General features: G+C 36.7%; 1 protein-coding gene across 2 annotated transcripts in view; it reads left to right on the top strand.

Moving 5' to 3' along the window:
- The window catches only part of USP12 (ubiquitin specific peptidase 12), a 41052-nt gene extending 22536 nt beyond the window's left edge, over positions 1-18516 (top strand). Inside the window, exons 4-9 of one of the 2 annotated variants that reach the window (XM_037376701.1) lie at positions 756-982; positions 6145-6221; positions 6418-6501; positions 8981-9178; positions 11534-11612; positions 13680-18516. In XM_037376701.1, the coding sequence (XP_037232598.1) occupies positions 756-982; positions 6145-6221; positions 6418-6501; positions 8981-9178; positions 11534-11612; positions 13680-13781 (767 nt within the window). In that variant the 3' untranslated portion in view covers positions 13782-18516. The remainder of the gene's footprint in view (positions 1-755; positions 983-6144; positions 6222-6417; positions 6502-8980; positions 9179-11533; positions 11613-13679) is intronic. The other variant, XM_037376702.1, reaches the window with a different exon arrangement.
- Positions 18517-18778: the final 262 nt, after the last annotated feature.

Raw genomic sequence — 18778 nt, 5'->3', positions numbered from 1 at the left:
ATAGCACTGAGGGGAGGGGAGAAGCAGTGTGGTCTGACCTCTGAAGGAGATACAGCAGGGACAGTAGAATCTGACCAATGGTAAAGCCTTCTTACAGCCTACTAGTTTGATTGTGCTGCAACATTTGGTGCCCCGTGTGAGGCTGACTGAGTTGGACTCCGGCTAGAACAAGGCATGATTTGTCCTTGGTGAAGCTGTGATGGCTGTCACCAATCACCTCCTTATTTTCCATGTACCTTAGCACAGTTTCCAGGAGGACCTGCTCCATAATTTTGCTGGGCACCAAGGTGGGACTGACTGGTTTGTAGTTCCCTGGGTCGTCTTTTTTCCCCTTTTTAAAATTGAGGGTTATATTTCCCCTTTTCTAGTCCATGGGAACTTCAGCGGACTGTCACAACTTCTCAGATGTGAGGGATAGTGTTTTAGCTACTTCATCTGCCACTTCTTTTGGGACCTGTGGATACATCTCATCATTTCCCATGGAGTTGTGTGCCTTCAGGTTCCTTAGATGATCTCAGACCTGATCTTCTCCTGTGATTCTGATCAGCTGAGAGCTTTTCGTAAGCTGATGCCCTCCTGTCCTTCCCCCCCTATGTTTTTGGCTTAGTTTATAAAGTACACATTTTGAGTTGATGTTGTCAGGAATGATTCAGGATGTGAAATAAAGACTGGTTTTGAAATTTGACTTCTTTTAAAAACATTTTTGTAGTATAGCACTAACCAATTAATTGAAATTCTGTTGTTTTATCTTGTAGAGCTTTTTGATAATTACATGCAACAGGATGCACATGAGTTCTTAAACTATCTTTTAAATACAATTGCGGATATCTTGCAAGAGGAAAGAAAACAAGAGAAACAAAATGGTCGCTTACCTAATGGCAACATCGACAATGAAAATAACAGCCCACCAGACCCAACCTGGGTTCATGAAATCTTTCAGGGAACATTAACTAATGAAACCAGATGTCTTACATGTGAAACTGTAAGTCTGTATATACTTCATAAAACTAATTCTTCCACGTTTCAGAACCTCTGTTTCATGATTAATTTCTTTCAACAAACTAACATGCTAGATCAGTTTTTCTTTAGAAATTTTAATGTTCTTATGAACATTTGCTTTTTTTGGTGGTGGTTGTTAGTTAGAAAATTTCAGCAGCTGATGCATGAAATGTAGGGAAAGGCTTTTGGTCAATATTAGAAAAACGCCCAACTGAATTTTTGTCAGTGTGATCATAATCAACTTCATAATTTGGGTTGGAAAATTCTAAATTTATGTATTCCTAAGAGCAATGAAGCCTGCTACTTTGGGATGTTGACTTCTCAAATTTAATGTCTTGATAACTTAATGTCATGCTTAGTGATATGTTCCTTGAATAAGTATTCTGAATCAGTTACCACCAATTTCTAGTTTGTAAATTTAAAGCCACTGAAATCAAGGTACTGTGGTTGGCTCTTGGCATCGAGACGTAGACTGGGGTTCTCAAAGAACATCTTAGTGTGCAGAAAAAGTAATCCTTTCCTAAAAGTCTGTCCACCGGAATTCTTCTAATACTAGACCCTAAGAAATAAACTCCTTCTTTGAGTAAATGATACTAAAATTTTCTTTGAGAATAGCTCTACAATAAGAGAAAGCATATATTTCAGAAAAAGCTTACAGCCGGATTTTACCAGCTTGAGAAAGAGAAAAAGCAGCACAATTTGAAAATTACAGTAATTCTGTCATGGTCTATGCCTTAGATATTGTAAAAAGCTAAATGACTGGGTTTTGTTCAACTCTTCATACCTATTTTCCTTAATTAGGTAACGCACATATTTCAGCATGGCATTGGAAAGGAGGAATTAATCAGATTAAATCTATGTAATTCACATGTAATTTTCTCCATTTTCTAGAAATACTCCGTCTTTTATTTTAAAGAAAATAGCTTCCTAATGTTGTATGTAAACTGCAGGCATCAGTAGATCATGGAATTTTGAGTAATCTAGGTGCTGATGTCTAGCTATGGTATGTTCTTTCCTGGTAGATTTCCCCTCCCTAATAAGTATTTTGTGGAAACTGTCAATTGCTTCTCTTTTAGTTCTTGAAGTGATATTTTTTTCTTCTCGAAAATGAGTTTAGCTTAGTTTCTTAACATGACAGACATCATTATCTTTCCTCACTATGGCTTAGTGAATTACTGCTGTCAGGATTTTGATCTAGGTACAGTCCTTAATACAATTTTAAAATGCTGACATGCTCTTTACAGCGTATTTTATTAGTTATCAGGCCTATCACAATTCTTGAGAGTTCCACTAATATTGCTCAGTTCTGTTTTTCTTTTAGCCATTGCTGAACAAGGTACACCATGTCTGTTTGCCCCTATGCCTCCTTGGAGAGTTGAATTTTATATTCAGTCTTCTAATACACGTTGATTTTAGTATATTAGGGCCTTTGTTTTCCAGGTCCTAATAATCTGCAAACTATTTTATCAGCTTCTGTCTATCCGATATATCAGCTTGTGTCTAATTAAAACACAGTGTTCTGAAAATAAGCACTTAGAAACACATTTAGGCACATTAAATAAGTAATATTACTGTGAATAATGCCTTGCTTTCAAATGCAGTCAGCATATATGATTGTTTTAATGTTTATTGCAAGCTGTTGGCATTTGGAGTCTTTCTGTGTTTAAAGATATAACTTGAAATGTCAGGAGTACTTTGATATAACTCATGTAGAAGACGACAGCAATAGTGGATGGATTTGTGCTTCTTAATGATAAGACAATAACCTTAGTATATTTTTAATTAAAATTTGGAATTTAATACATACTTAAATGTAAAGCATAATATATCTTTGGTCTCAGTGAGAATGATTATCTTCTAACTGGCCAAACCTACTCAATGTTCCTAAAATCAGCATGGCAAGATTTTATTCTAGTTTCATTTGTCCTTATAGAGAAGAGCTTCTTTCCAGGACACATGTCACATTAGCCATGTATTTAAGATAAAAGATTAACTGACTAAAATTTTATGCTCAGTTTAAGTATGGGCATATATGGGATATAAGGAACATAGATATTAATTCTTTAACAAAGATTTGTGTCATGGATCAAACCACACTATAAACCAAATAAGTATCAAAACAGATTATAAGTTGTCTTTACATGCTTTTAATGTGATTTATTGTTGTGATGCTTTCCCCCATCCTTGATAGAGGCAGTAGTTTTGTGGCTAATTGATAACAATTATCTAGAAGTTCATTGGTTGTACAGGTTTCTCTCACAATTTAAGGAAAGAGTAACAGTAAACCAGAAAATAATGTAATTGACTTCATTAAGATTAAATTTGAAACAGCTAAATGTGGGCAGTACTTCTACAGAGAAAAATAGGAAATTGTAATGTTTTTCTCCAGCTGGTGGTCTTGCTCTTGTGTTCAAATGCCTCTACTAGACATAAAATGCTTTGGGTCAATTCTACTGTGGACTGGAGAAGGCAATAAGGAAAATCTCAGTGGTCTTTTTTACAGGACTATTATAGAAGCATTAAATATACCCTACTGTTGTTTGGTTGGGTTTTTCTCTCTCTCTTTTTTTTTTTTTTTTGTTTGTTTTTGGAAACCAAGATAAATTATGCCCTCTGTTTCAGCTTCATTTAAAATTAGGTTCTGTCTTAGCACGCATGGGAGCCTACAGCTGCAAAAGCTCTTTTGTCAGTGAGCTGGTTCACATTGCTAGTGAAATTCCAAACTGAAGAAGAAATACAGATTCCATGAGTGTTAGCCTTCTGAGTTTTCTGTCCTGCATGGCATTGCTCATCAGAGCACAGCTGAGCTGTTTTGAGTGCAGACTACGTCCTTGATGTGAGAACAACATACTATCCCCTTTAGCCAGAGTACTGAAACACCCAAATTCTTCACTATTATTCAGATGCTCCTGTTAGGAGCACTCAGGTGGCTTTTTGAATGCAACAGGGCTTGATTCTGCAAGTGATGAGGTTTTCTGACTGTGTCCACCTTCTTTTCAGTTTATAGATGGTTGAAATATATAGCTTTGTTGACTTTAGTCTAATGAACTTAGTGATGTTTATTTGAAATGGAACCTCTACAGAAGGGCAGGGTCAGGCTGGTTAGCGTGGAGGCTGGCATTTTTATTGTTTTTTGTTTTTTTTTTTTTAATTAAAACTGCGTGAGTTTGTTGGGGGAAAAAAGTACTGCTCAAATATTGATGTTCAAACCAATCTTAAAAATGAAGAACAGCAATTTCTAAATAATCAACATGGATGGAAAAAAACCACTTGGCTATTATTTCAGTACAGCCTTTAGTGGTTCCTGATGATCCTAAGTACACAGTGGACTGGCTAACCTGAGGGGGGTTCTTTAGGGCAGTATTATCAGTTTTATCACTAAGAATGGAAGAATTCCTTTTGTGAACTTTTGGGTTCAGTACCAATGTCTTTTGAACCAAGCACAACATAATCCTTTCCTTTTCTTCATCTCCTCCCCACCTTTGGAGCTTTCGCGTGGGATAAAGCTGCCTGTGAAATCTTTATTGTTTCATGGAATTTTCTTTGATTAGACCAAGAAAGGAAAAATTATCTAATTGCATGTCTGAGTAACACTGATCACATGACCCCTTAATTCCAGCTGTCCTAGCTGAAGACAGCAGCAGAGTATTTTCCAGAATTGATTTTTTTTTTTTCCTGAGCCATTCTTAATCCCTAGGGTGAGATGATTTCCACCAGCGTTCTTAGTGTTATGAACTCAAGTTTGGTAATTCCAAAAGTGGTTTGCAGTGGGATATTTTGAAGAATAGTCCACACAACTAAACCATAGTGCATCCCTGAAGACAGGAAACGTGCAGCCCACTGAAGATGCAGGTGGCTTTTATTTTCCCACCCTAAAAATATATTGGAAGTTTTCCATGTATGTTCTGTGATCTCTTTAAAAGTATAAATGTTATGCTTCAGTATCTAAATAATATAGGAGATGTGATGTATACTGGCATAGCTGACTTTTTTGTATATTACACTTATTCTTGGAAAGATTTAGGTACAGAAGGGTGGGAGGAATCCTTGCCTAGTCCTCTCACAGGTATTAACAGAAGCTTTTAAGTTAATTTCATTAGTTTTGGGGTTTGCCCTATGGTATTAATTCTCAAAAATAGTTGTCTTGACCACCTATGTTTTTCTTTTTATTCTCCATTTATGCTGCCTTTAGGAGCTGTGTGTTTCTCATCTCTTGATAATCAGAGAACAACTTTCTAAATTTATTTTTATTCTGAATTGAAAAGGGAACATAAATCTCATGTTTTGAAGGTCAACTTTTATCAGTTGTCCTGTAGCTGCCTGCTTTCAATCAAGAAACTGCAACCAGGCATCTTTTCTAAAAGCATTTACTTTTGTACCTAGGAGTCATAAAAGGCAGAGGACATCCTCATGAGTGGCATTGAGTATCTTTAGATACAGAGAAGAAACACTAGCAGACAAAAGTTAAAGTTGCAGATTGCTGTTTCCTAAACCTTTTAATAATGTAGTTGATTTTCAGGGCAGCTGTGGATTTTGTCCATCACCATTTTTCAGGATTTGTGGTGGAATGTATTCTCTGCTTCTTGGAATTTCTTCTTTACTTTGTAAGGAATGGCTGTGCACTGTTCTGCCTCTATCAAAAGAAGTTGCAAGCTGTCATTTACCAGCAGATTTGCTATCTGCTGCTCATTGAAAGTATGAATCTAGCCAGGAAGAGGCTTCAAAATATTTGTGCTGTTTTGTTAGGGACACTATGATATGCAAATACATAGCTTTCCATTGGAAGGAATCATAGGGGAAGAACAGAGGTGAGAGCACTAAAAAGAAGAATCCCAGTGATTGTATTCTTCTGAAAAGAGTGAGGTGCAGAAGGAACTTGGTATTAATATTGTTGAGCTGAAATGACAGCATAATGACAGCTGGCGTTATATACCCTCACAGACACATACATACTTCCCTCTTCCTGAACAAAATCAGAAACAGAGATCTAGCAAATCTCTGAAACAGAAAGGCCACTTATAACAATTTTAAACAGCTGTTATAAGGTACAAGATGCATTCTGTCAGTAGGAAAATGGTACTGAAGAACAGAGTTAAGTTAGTATAACTTCTTTTAACTATAACCTATTGTGTTTTTTTCATGCAGATAAGCAGCAAAGATGAAGACTTCTTAGACCTTTCAGTTGATGTGGAGCAGAATACTTCAATTACTCATTGTTTAAGGTGGACACAAAAATCTGAATTTTCATGATTTGTCTTTTGTCTTTTACCTAGAAAGCAGGAAGCAAAACTAAAAGCTCACGGGCTTAGCAAATTCTAGCTTATGTAGACCTAAGAGTATAAAATTATGTTTATATTGTACCTGTTTATATTTCAGACAAGAAACTAGTATCTATAGCTTTTTTTTTTTTTTATTCAGGGGTTTCAGCAATACAGAAACTCTGTGCAGTGAATACAAATATTACTGTGAAGAATGTCGCAGTAAGCAGGAAGCACATAAAAGGTATATCAGACTTGGGGGAAAAAAATAACCCATGTATTTAATGAAATTACTGTTGTATTTCCTTGTACGTGCGTGTATGAGGCAGGAGGAGAATGTTCTTTTTCCCTTAAGTTTTTTCACTCTTCGTCCACTTGAGAGTAACTTGGTGGCATTCCTCTAGCTTGAATTCAATGAGCCTAATTCCATGAGTAATGAGAATCCATATAAAGCATTTTGGGACTCCTTTGATCATTATTTGTTTCACGAATGAGAAAAAGAATTGTCTTAAGACCAAAACTAAGTTAAAAAGACAAGTTAAACCAAACTTCCAGTGACTAACCAAAGATTATGGGCAATGTTGAAAAGTCACTGATTTCATGTGACTCTTTAAACTTTGTTGTGACTTGGTAATATATCAGTTTGATTGCACTTTTTTCCTGATTCAGTCAGACTGAGGCCTGTAACTTTTTTGTTAACTGAGTTTCTGGTTTATTTTTTTATTTAAAATTTTATAATTTTTATTTAAATTTATTTAAATCTAAATTAAAAAATAGATCTATTAAAAAATGTACACTTAGTTGTGCTAAACTTCTGCTTGACAGTGCTCCTGAAAAGCATCAGAAGCTCTGTGCAATCCTGAAATTCTTTTTGTTTAAAAACAATTCTTGTCTGCCTAATAAGTCTTGTAGTCTTCTTTGAAAAACCTCTGATTTTTGTGTACTGTGTGTTATTTATGATCCGAGAAAGTATTTGGTTGAAGGGATGGGAACGCTCACATGCTCTACTGGTTATACCACTGATTTGGTTTACCATAGGTTCAGCGCATGGCTTTTGGCATATCTCATCTGCAAAATTTGCCTTCACGCGTTGCCTAAGCCTACTAATCAGTGTGTATTAGAGGGTGGTGAAGCCAGGTCTGTCCTGTTGTTCTCTGTTGCCTTAGCTCTTTTTCTGTGTGGGAGGTAATTGATCCCTGACCAATATAAGCTGTGTTGACATAAACCTGTGCTGTAGGCACTGCCATACTGGCAAAACACGGCTTTTATTGTTTCTGTTTTGCTTTTCATGTGGGGCTTAAGTTCAGTTTCACTAGTCATAATTTTCTTCCATCTCTACAACGTGGAGCTTATCTGCCGTAGTGTCTACTCAACTAGCAAAGGTGGGGTACTGTTCATCACCAATGAAAGAGCTCCTATTATCAAACACAGTTGCATTATAAGAAAAGGACTTCATTTTGAAAAAAGAAAGAGCAGAAATTGTATCCGTATCTCAGAAATATAATAAAAATGTAACTCTCACTAAAAATAGTTGCTTCTGTCATCTTTCTGCCCTTCTGCTTTTTTCATTTCCTAGCTCCCTTGCAGGCCACGGAAAAAATTTGAGTCTAGCTGGGTTTCCTACAGGTTACCATCAAAGTTTAATGAGAAAAAGGGAAGGAAGATGAGTATTTTCAAGGATTTTATCCCCAGCCCCCAATCTTTTGAAAAAGGATTGTCTTGCACAAACATGTCCTGACCTTCCAAAGATGTGGTGGTTGGTAGATCATGTCTGAAACCTGGGCTGTATGGTTGAAACTTTTGAGATATCTTTCAGGGCTGAAGGCAGTTTGAAAAATTCAGCAGAGTGCTGATCTGACGCAATTAGCTGTGCCAAGAAGCAGAGTGCTCTGGCTTGGTTGCTCTGTTCATATGGGCAAATTTATTACCTGGAGAGTGGAAGTCTCCCTGCTGCCAGACCAGCGGTGGGTGGCTGGGAGAGGATTTGTAGGTGCTGATGTGAGGTCTCAGTACCTGAAACCAGGGAAAGGTGCCAGCGAGCGCTTAGTAAAACTAGATTGTAACTTTCTGGCTTTGACTGCCATAAAATAACACTGGCAACATTTGTATAAAGTCACTGTGCTAGGGCACAGTATTATCTTGTTTTGATAGGATGAGGTAAGGTGGGCTATTTGTATCCCTTGGTAATGTTAACGGAATGGCTTGATACCAAAACTTGGAGTAACACATATGTAACAAAGTGGTGTAACAGCTTATTTTAAAAAGCTTGTTTGGCTTGGCTGGTTTTACTGAGAAATTCAGCTGAAACAGGATCCCTGGAACAACTTTGTTGCAATATGTCCACTGTACACCAAGTGGGATCTAGATTTTGCTTTTGGGACCTCAGGAAAGCTTATGGGTAGGTATGTTTAAAAATTGAATTCTGTGCTATGCAGTCATTATGTCTAAACTATTATGTGGGTTCATAATGGCTGTTCATATTATGTATTATAGCTTTCTATTTTAAATACATTCACAGTTCTCTCAATTGTTAAAACCCACTTTTAGTTTAGCTATGCAGGATATATTTTTTAAACAGCTGACTGTCGGATCTTTTAATGCTTGCAAAAAATTTTAAAGACTTCAATAAGACAGGTTTCCCATCTGTTGGTATCAACTGAATGTTTTGGATGGATGTTGGAAATACTGTTGGGTTTGTGGTTTGTTTTCTTTTCCCCCCCCAGGATGAAAGTAAAAAAGCTGCCAATGATTCTAGCTCTCCATTTGAAGAGATTTAAATACATGGATCAGCTGCATCGATACACAAAACTCTCTTATAGAGTAGTTTTTCCTTTAGAGCTTCGTTTATTTAACACCTCAGGAGATGCCACCAATCCTGACAGAATGTATGACCTTGTTGCTGTGGTAGTTCATTGTGGAAGGTAATAACTCTTATTTTACACAACAGATTTTTTTGTGTAACTATGTTTAAAAAACAAAGCAATGCACTCAGTATCACATTACTCTAATAGCATGAAAGACCTCTTAAAAGTTTCTTAGGAAAGAATGCGTTGTGGGGAGATGCTACCAATCCTGACAGACCACAAGGCTTTGTTGCTGTGACAGTTCATTGTGAAGAGCGATTACAGTATATTTCACATCACAGATCTTTGTATGAACTATATTTTAAAAAAATGACAGAACACGCAATATCATACAATTCTAATAAGATTTAATGAGTATTTTTAAACAAACTTTAAAAAAAGTTCCTTAGGAATGAAAGCATTATAGAACAGATTCCTCTATAAAGAATTTCCTTTAAGGTGTTTCTTTTTATGGCTTGAGCAACGTTTTCTGAAATATATACATATATTATGAGTTTTGTTGATTACTTCATTTCCTTGTTTTCAAAACATGACTGTTAGATTTGTTTGATTTTGCTGTATTCAGCAAGTGTTTTTGTGGCTTCAGGTCTTAAAATCAGGGCTGCTCCTCAAACTGCTTATTGAGTAGATAGAAGTTGAAAACGGTGATTTAATACCTGGAATCACAGAATAATTTTCCTTGTGAGGTCAGCTACTTGAAGTTCAAGGCAGGGCTAACTTGGACATTAGATTAGGTTGTACTAGGCTCGGTTTCATGGCTAGGAATGCTGATTTCACTGCCTCTTTGGGCAATTTGTTCCAGTCCATCAGCATTCTCACATTGATATTTTTTTTTTCCTATATCCAGTTAGAATTTCGTGACCACTGCCTCTTGTCCTTTCACTGTGCGTTTCTGAGAATAGCATGGCTTTGATTTCTTTATAACTCTTCTTTTTGGGTAGTGGAAGACAGCAGTGGGATTCCTTGTTCAGTCTTCTCCAGGCTGAATAAAGCCAGCTCCCTCAGCCTCTCTTCGTCCATCTGGTGCTGTAGCCCTCTGACAAATGTAGTGACCTGCCACTGGGCTTCCTCCAGTTTATCAGTCTCTCCCTTAAGCTGGCAAGGTCATGTCTGGAATCCCGTGTCCAGTTATGGATCCCAGAACGCACAGTGGCAGGGATTATCACTTTACTGCTGGCTTTCCTCTTACAGTCCGGTCCAGCATGCTCCCAGCCCTGTCACCAAAATGATGCTCTGCTAGCTGACAGCTGATCTGGTGGACCTGCTGGGGCCACCCAGCCAGCTGGTTTGCAGCTGGTGCAGTTGGGTGGAGTTAGTCTGGCACAAGACTTTGCCTTTGTACTCAAACTTCATGAGGTTCTTATCAGCCTTTTCTTCCAGCTTTCTGATGTCCCTCCAAATGGCAGACCTGCCCTGTAGTTGGCCATTTACTTGCCTTTTGTCCCACCCACGCACCCGTTCTTCCCCAGATAGACCTAGGATTGCATTAGAGTTGATGACTAGATCTCAAGTTGGGCAGGTTGGAAAATAAGCCTCACTCAAGCTGTAGCCTTGGGAACTTACCACTCTGAGAGCCACGGCAGGAGAGGAACCCTGCTTTCATTGAGTTATGTGGGTGGTACACAGATCTGTCCCTTGCAGGTGGCAACCTTCCTTCCCTGGTCTAGACAGAAAGATTGTACTAGTGCTGTTAGCTGGTTAAGGCACCTCCAGAACTGCTTTAACTAGTTGTCTGCTTTTGGTTTTAAGGTTCAGCTATTTCAGAAAGTGTGTTATTTCCTTACTTGAAATCTGTTGAGAAATACAACGTTTTTAAAGTTGGGGGGTTTTTTTTGTGCTGTCATTGTGGAGAAATTTCTCATCTGCCATAAACTGAAGATCTGTGCATTATAACAGGTTTAGTTTAATTGGGAGCCCTTCTCATTGCTGTGAGGATTCTTGAGACTTCTAAATTGTCAATTTAATTCCATTTTTATTTACAGTGGACCAAATAGATTCCTGATTGAGACTGTATAGATGAACAGCAGTTCTACAGCTTTTCCTTGCTGAAGATCAGAAATAGTTTGGGATCTGTTTTGTCCCTATGAAACACCAGAATGTTTTCTTGACTTCACTTCTCTGTCTCTCTCTTTTAAAAATTTCATTTATATTTTCAGTGCCTGTGCTGCTTGTTCCTCATTGGAAATTATAATCCTTTTTTTAGCACAATATTAAATGTAGAGATAAGTAAGACGCTATTATGAAACTGATATAAGTGGAGGGGGAAAAAAGAAAAACATTCAAACAAAAATTGTAGTAGTAGCCATTTTAATTACTGTTAAGTATTGCTTTTCTACAAGAAAAAAAAATTAATGGCATAGATTTCCATATATGTGTGTACTATCTCTGTTCTTTTCTGATTTTATTTTACAGTGGCCCTAACAGAGGACATTATATTGCAATAGTGAAGAGTCATGATTTTTGGTTGCTTTTTGATGATGATATTGTTGAGGTAAGCCTTATGTAACCCTGGACTTTTTTTTTCATATTGACCACAGTGCATGGACCCCCTTTGTATATATAAATACTTAAAAGTAAAAGGACTGGTATGCTAATGAAAAGAGGGCTCAACTCCAGTCTAAATAAGCAGTAACTGTGAGTGCAGAGCTGTGTCATACAATTTGACTGTACAATACTTTGAATTGCATTTTGGTTTTATACTTCTGGAAAGAATCTTCTCTGTTTATGGCCACTGTCTTTCACCTTTGTTAAATTAGCCATTCCTGCGGCCAGAAGACATGGCAAATAAAGATACAGATAAATTGATTTTACTGCAGTTCTTTTCTGAGGGCAATTTGTTCCTATTTTCTAGGAGCTTATGATTTAATGGAGTGGGTCAGTCTAGTAGTCTGTTTTATTAAGTATTCAGAATTGTTTCAGATTAAGGTATAACATATCAAAACAGACAAACTTCAGATTTTTGAGATTTCACCCTAAAATTTAAAAGTTAATCCCTGAAACAGGAGCCATTTGCTTCTGGTCGTGTTCTTGCTAATATTAGCCTTACTTCCAGAAATTATTCTTACTGAAAAATGAAAATGTTTCTAACTAATTTCTTGGAACAGCAGAATTCCCTTTACCAGTTTTGACTTGGTCATCTTTCTGTTTCATCAGTTATCTTTTGTTGCTTATTGAAAGATCAGAAACTGCTGGTGTCCCTGTAGTAAATCATCTCGCATTTTTTGCTTGTTCTGTCATCTCCTTTCTTTTTCCCCTTGTCTATGCTTACGTGTGAACAGAAGTATGATTGTTCTGTTGAAGTCCTTTCCTTGACTTTCTTTGAATTAATTGAATTTATAAAATAAATAGTTTACATGTTCCTTACAATATACAAGAACTGCTTAACTGAAAAGAAGAAAAATGAGTGAGACAAGTATTGGACTTACATTGTTAATTGGCAGGATGAGTCAAGGGCATTGAAGGGTTCTTCTCTGCAAGCCACATTATGGATGTTTTTTCACACAGGAAATTACAAACATGGAAATATATGGAGCTGTTGGGAAAGTAAAGGATTGCCTCAATCAAGATACACAGTAAATTGAAATGTCTTGATAGGGTCAAAAGTTTACTTTCCTCCAAGGAAAAGAGAGCAAGCTGTAGTAGATTTCACATAATTTCACAAACATCAGGTACAATCTTTCCAGTTTCAAAGCAGTAATACCTGGCAGTAATGTGTTGTGTGTATCGGGTTTTTTTAACACTTCTAAAGAGGAAGGAAAGAATCCTTTTATTCCTAAATCTAAACCATCTCGTTAACGTGTAGGCCTATGGATCTTCAATTTGGAATGGCTGGCTCCTTCCTGAGAGAGGTTTCATTCCAAATAATGGGACTGAGATTAAATAAAATCTGCCTAAGTAAAGGAAAAATTATCTTTCCACCTTTTTGTTGTTTGTAGCTTAATTGCCTTTGATTTAAAATGTGGCAAAAGAGCTTGCTTTCAGTTTCTTTTGTAGCCAAAAATAACAATGAAAATTAGACAATACTCTTTTCACCTTCTCAACAGAGTTTTTGTTTCTTTCCCCTGAAATCTTGGTTATAGGAGGCTTTCTAAGCTGAGAGGATCACAAGCAAATGTGTGACAAACACAGAAAAAGTTAGCCTTCATTCTCTTTCTTTTTCTTCTCTGGATGTGGTCAGCTTATGCAACTTAGAGTTAGAAACGATAGTTTGAAGTTACATTGTTCGTACTGATATAAAGTCTCCGTGGGTTATTGTTGTCTTTAAAACTTCTCTGTGTGAAATTTGCACAAGCAGGGCACATAAGTTCACACTCGCAGTAGGTTCACTTAATACCTAAAAAATTATATAAAAAATATATAGAGCTACTACTCTCTGTGTGGGTGATGGCAGAGGAGAAACCAAAACATAGTAAATTGAAGAATTATTTGGATTTTTTTGCTTTATGTAATATGTGAAAGTTACTTTTGTTTGAGGGTAGTTTTTAGAGTGGAATTTAATTGTCATGTATATGTTACACAAGATATTCTTACTTTAGATTTTTGGGTTTTTTACATACAGAAAATTGATGCACAAGCTATTGAAGAATTCTACGGGTTGACATCAGATATCTCAAAGAACTCTGAGTCTGGTTACATCCTCTTCTATCAGTCTCGGGATTGAGGCGGAACTGTAGTGAAGAGAGATTTTTACGTCTCGCATCTTCTCTATCTTGGAGTGGAGCAAGCACTGAAAAAAAGGAAAGCAGGGAGCTCCAGGGGCAGTAGCACAGTTTGCACACGACTAAGCGAAGAGTTTGGGATTCTTAAAACCTTTGTATCATTTTCATTTTATTTGCTCAGGTATCATGCTGACTACACATCTCCACTGCATCCCATAAGCAAAAAGAGATACCAGCCACTCTTGCAGGAGCTTTCCATTAGGTAATACTATCTGTGATCCTAATTCAAAGCCCATTAAGGTCACTGGAGAACCTTTCATGGACTTCAGTGGAATTTGAATCAGGTTCTAACTGCACTGCCAGATTGGTGCAATAAGAGCATTAGAAATCTGTATGTTATACAGACATTGTGTATAAAAGGTAAAGGACTGTTTGTGATCTTAGTTTCCTGTGCTGAAGTTTGAAAGAATGAGGTTAGGAGGGTTAACATGGAAGGAAGATCTATCTGGGCCCAACACAATTGCCTTCTTGATGGTAATAGTTAACTGAAGATATAACTGATGTCAGGGAGGCAAGTATGTTTTGCTTCTCTGAGGAAGCTTACGTTATTTATAATGTATGATCGGGAACAATCAGTCAAGATTATGGCTTTTAATCTCCGTATGGGGAAAGATTTGGTTTGTAATAGTTTTATTTTTATTTATAAATTATTGTAACTTAGGATCTTGTGTATTGTCCTTTATTCTAACAAGTATTGGAAATTTTATATACTAGTTTGAATTAAAACTAATTATGTTTAAATGTTAAAGAAGAACCAATATAAATTCTAAAAACAAAGCCTACAATATCTGTAAAAAATTAATAACACAGAAGAGAGATTTCCTTCTTGAGGAACTGGTATCTAAGTGAGGTACTTAATTAAATTAGAATATCCTTTTTCCATTCATGGGTGAAAAAAGTGATCAAACTATTACATAGAAGACTTTAAGAATGCATATCATAAGAAAATGATGGTGCAGTGGTGGTATACTGGGTTTTAGAGTTCTTTAAGTTGTTAATGGTTCATACACTACGGAAATTAGAACAATTTGAATCAAAGTAAACCGTTTGCTGAATATTATTCCCTCTCCTAAAAATGGATTCATTCCTGTTCCCAGTGGCGTGGGTGACCATCTCAAAAACCACTCCAGGTCTGAAGTATAAATGAAGTCTGAGTACTAAGAAGAAATAGGTTTGGAATTTCATGAAACTGAAGATACCATATTCCTTTAAAAGTAATAGTACTGAAGTCTTGTAGAGTGAAAATTTCTGAAACTAGGCAGTTTACCTTGCTTTAGGTTTATGAAATAGCATTAAGAATTAAATCTTGACAAAACACCTGATGTGTAAGAAATGTGAACTATTGTGATTTGACATTCTTCCACTTATCAGTACGTTGTCTGACAGTAGCTGAATGTAAGTTCTGGAAGGTCATGGGATGTGCATTCCAGATTATGGCAATGAGGTCTTGGATGTCCTTGTCACTCCCTCTTCAGCTAGTGATTTTTCCATTACTGTTAAAACTTTTAAAAAGAATGTCTCCTGTCTGCTGCTACAACTGACTATTTACTTACCTGTATCTTTTAGCTCAGGAAATGACTTCACCTATTCACTCAGTTAAACAGATCTTTAACAGGGTCACTAAATAAATTGGGCTATTTAGCAACTGTCATGCTGTAACAAATTGCTTTTGTAAAATGCAAAGTTTCTAACACCTTGGTTTGGCTAGAATTCTTTTATAGAAAATATGTATAATGATTAAACTACCAGCATTGTAAAGTAAAGCTTAAATAATGTGGGAGGTGCCGAAAATATGATTGGATTTTTCTTAAAGGATTCAAATAATTTTAAAACCTTTTATCAGCTTTCAGTGGGAAAAGGGTTAAGGGGCTAATCAGGTGGATGATGGTGCATTTTTGAAGGATGAAGTCCTTTGCATACTAAAGGTACAGTATTGTAAAAGAACTGTCACAGTACTCTTTTTGCTAATTGAAAATTTTGGAATTTTTTTGGGGGGCATACTTAAAAGCTGTGGCTAATTGCTAAGTATTTTATACCCTAACAAAATCTAAAACATTTTTGTTGTTTCACTGGTTTAACTCCTGCTATGTATTTTTATAAGATACTGACTTTTATTTTGTATAGGGTTTTTGAGATGGTATTCCTAATTATATATTTCATTTCTCTTTTAGTGCAGCTGAAATAATTGTAGTTCTTAATTAAACTGATATCAGAAACTGCAACTTAAAAAATAAAAAGAGGCAGGGAAGTACAAAATATAACTGATTGGTATGTAAAACATTATGGGGTCTTTTCTTGGCTGTAATACAGTGGGGATTGTGGGAAAGTTGTCAGTTGTAAATGGTGGAAATTATTTGCTGTGTAACTATGTAAATGTTAATTGGGACTACAGTCCCTTATTTTGTATATTGGAGCAAAAGACTTCTATTAAATAAAGTATGTTCTCTAAAGGTAAGTACTGTATCCTTTGTGGAGCCCAAATGGCCAGTGAGTTGCCTTTGTGCTTTTCCGTGTTTAGTGATACCTAAAAAGTATCTTGAATTTTCTGTGTTAACTGCCCTGAACCCTGGAGGGAGAAGAGTGTTTTAACTACACTGCATTATATATCTTACTAGATGCGTTGTAGTTTGGTGGCAGCCATGGTTTTGGTCATGTACTTCTCTAGAATTAGTTTTTAAGTTGTTGGTTTCTGAGGTAGAGAAGGGAGTGTTTTGAAATACTGTTCTTTCTTGACTTCCTTTTCCTCAAAAAAAATATGTACCTTGCTATAAAATACGCATCTGAGTTACCTCAGGGATTTCTGGGATTGCTACCTTATGGGAGGGAGAATGGAAGGAAAGAAAAATAAAGAAAAATAGGACTACAGCTCTAACATATGAGAGAGACTGACCAAAGAATGAGAGTCCAGCATCAAAAGAAAAAGATGCAGCTGGTTACAATATCCATGTATGATTTGGCATCAAGTCCTTCTTCACTTGCAGTATATGCTACCGTTTGTAATGAATGAATATAGGGACTTAACAGTTTTACAAACAGGCCATACCCTGCCATATTTGTAGTTGTGACAATCACATCCTTAGCCTTTCATTGCGTGGAGATAGTGATTTTTAGGTGTTCAGGTATTTGTGTGAATGGTTAAATCAAATTGTGTTTTCAGAAGGTAGTCATCAATCAGATTGCACCTCACTGGGTGATGTTCAGATGTTAGCATGTAGGGATTTGATGCCACTTCAGATCTTCTGCCATACCCTTCAACATGGGTATAACACGAGATCCACAGAAGATCTGCATCCTTCTGGAGCGGCAGCTTGAAGCCAGACAGGACATCCTGGCTTGTTCCCTGTGTCTCTGTCTTGGTCTTTCTACAAGCACTATTGCATATGCACTATTTCGATCATATACGGACAAAAGTCTGTATTGCTTGGTTGCTTTTTTGTGGTGATGTTTGTGAAGTTTAAAACCTGAAGTATCAGGCCTCTAGTTACTTTCATAATTCCCTTATTAAAATCAAAGGAACTTAACCTTGTGCTATTTGGTCTCGTCTCTCAGCTGTAGGTTTGAGATGATTGTATACAGTCTTATTATTGAGCTCATGCTTGTAACTAAAAGAAATTTTGAAATGTGAAGTCTTCAGTCTTCAATTACCAGAATTTACTTAGCTTTGTTTCTTCTTTCCTTTTTCTCCAGAAATCTCCAGTTGCCCTTGCCAGAAAGACCTTAACTGTGTACAGTTAATACCATAAACAGATCCTCATAACTTTCTTCATAACTGTTCATTTCAAAATTAGTATTTACCCCTTAGCACACTGTGCCTCCACAATATGGGTTATAAAAGAACGGGGATGTATTCTCTCACAAAACTTTGTCTGTTTATCACATGAAGAGGAGGCATCTTTTTTTCTGTTTACTGCTGACTTTGTTCAATAACAGAATTCAGCTTGGGCTGAAAGACTGAGAGTGGGGACTTCCTAAAAGTGTTGGAAATGCATCAACAACTGAAGATGCCAAGAAGGGTTGGGTGGTGGTTGATTGGTTTGTTTTCATTTTGAGGTTTGTTTGGGGGGTTTTGTGATTTGGGGTAGGGGTGGGGTGGTGGTGGTTTTGTTTTAAGTTGCCTGAAGGCACTTATTTGAAACAGTGTTCATAGATTAAACCAGTAGTACATGTATCTCTACGGTTACCTTTATCTGTAAGAGGAGAAAATTTCATTTCAGTACATGTTAATAATCTGTGGGCTGCAGTGTTACATTGCAGATACTTTTGTGACTTTTTTTCTAGAAGTTTAAATAATCCAGATACGGTTTGTTTGCTTTCAGACGGTGGCTTTACAGTGTAAGCTGTCCACTTTTCCCCCCACATTTGTCTGGGTTGATCTTAAGTTTGTGTCTTTAGAAATTGAGTCATCGTGTTCCCTCTTGATAATGCAGTATGCACATTTTATGGTTTCTGTCTTGTGAGGCTTCAGAGTCCTCTAACCTCTCACAGTGCAACGTGGGATGTATAATGCATTAGTCTCTTTACATGCGAGCCTGCAAGTACACAATTGTTACTGAAATTAATATTCTACATAATCTGTATTCAGCAGCTTTCCTAGCGATTGTTATAAATGAACTATGCAAGTCTACTACCATGCAAACAAACACCAGCTTCGTCTTTGAAATACAGAGATCTCAGAAATCTGTTGTTTCCAGTTTTATTGGTAAGAGTGTGGTGAGGCAGAAATAAACTTTCTTTGGTCTGTATTCAAACATGTCTGCAAAATTGTCTGCCTCTTGCTATATATATATATATGAGTTAATTTTTAGGCTAACCTAAAAATCTGCTGTTATGGTTGATGAATCCTTTTGGGGGACCTTGTGTAAGAATGCGTTGGATATATAAGGAGGATTGTTTGCAGACATCAGCAGTTTCAAAGTGTACTGAGTAATATCTTCCAGTT

Source organism: Falco rusticolus, chromosome 2, assembly GCF_015220075.1.
Source record: "Falco rusticolus isolate bFalRus1 chromosome 2, bFalRus1.pri, whole genome shotgun sequence".
In the NCBI taxonomy this organism is placed as follows: domain Eukaryota; kingdom Metazoa; phylum Chordata; class Aves; order Falconiformes; family Falconidae; genus Falco; species Falco rusticolus.
Note: the sequence above shows the minus strand (reverse complement) of the source record. Positions and strands in the feature narration are given on the sequence as shown.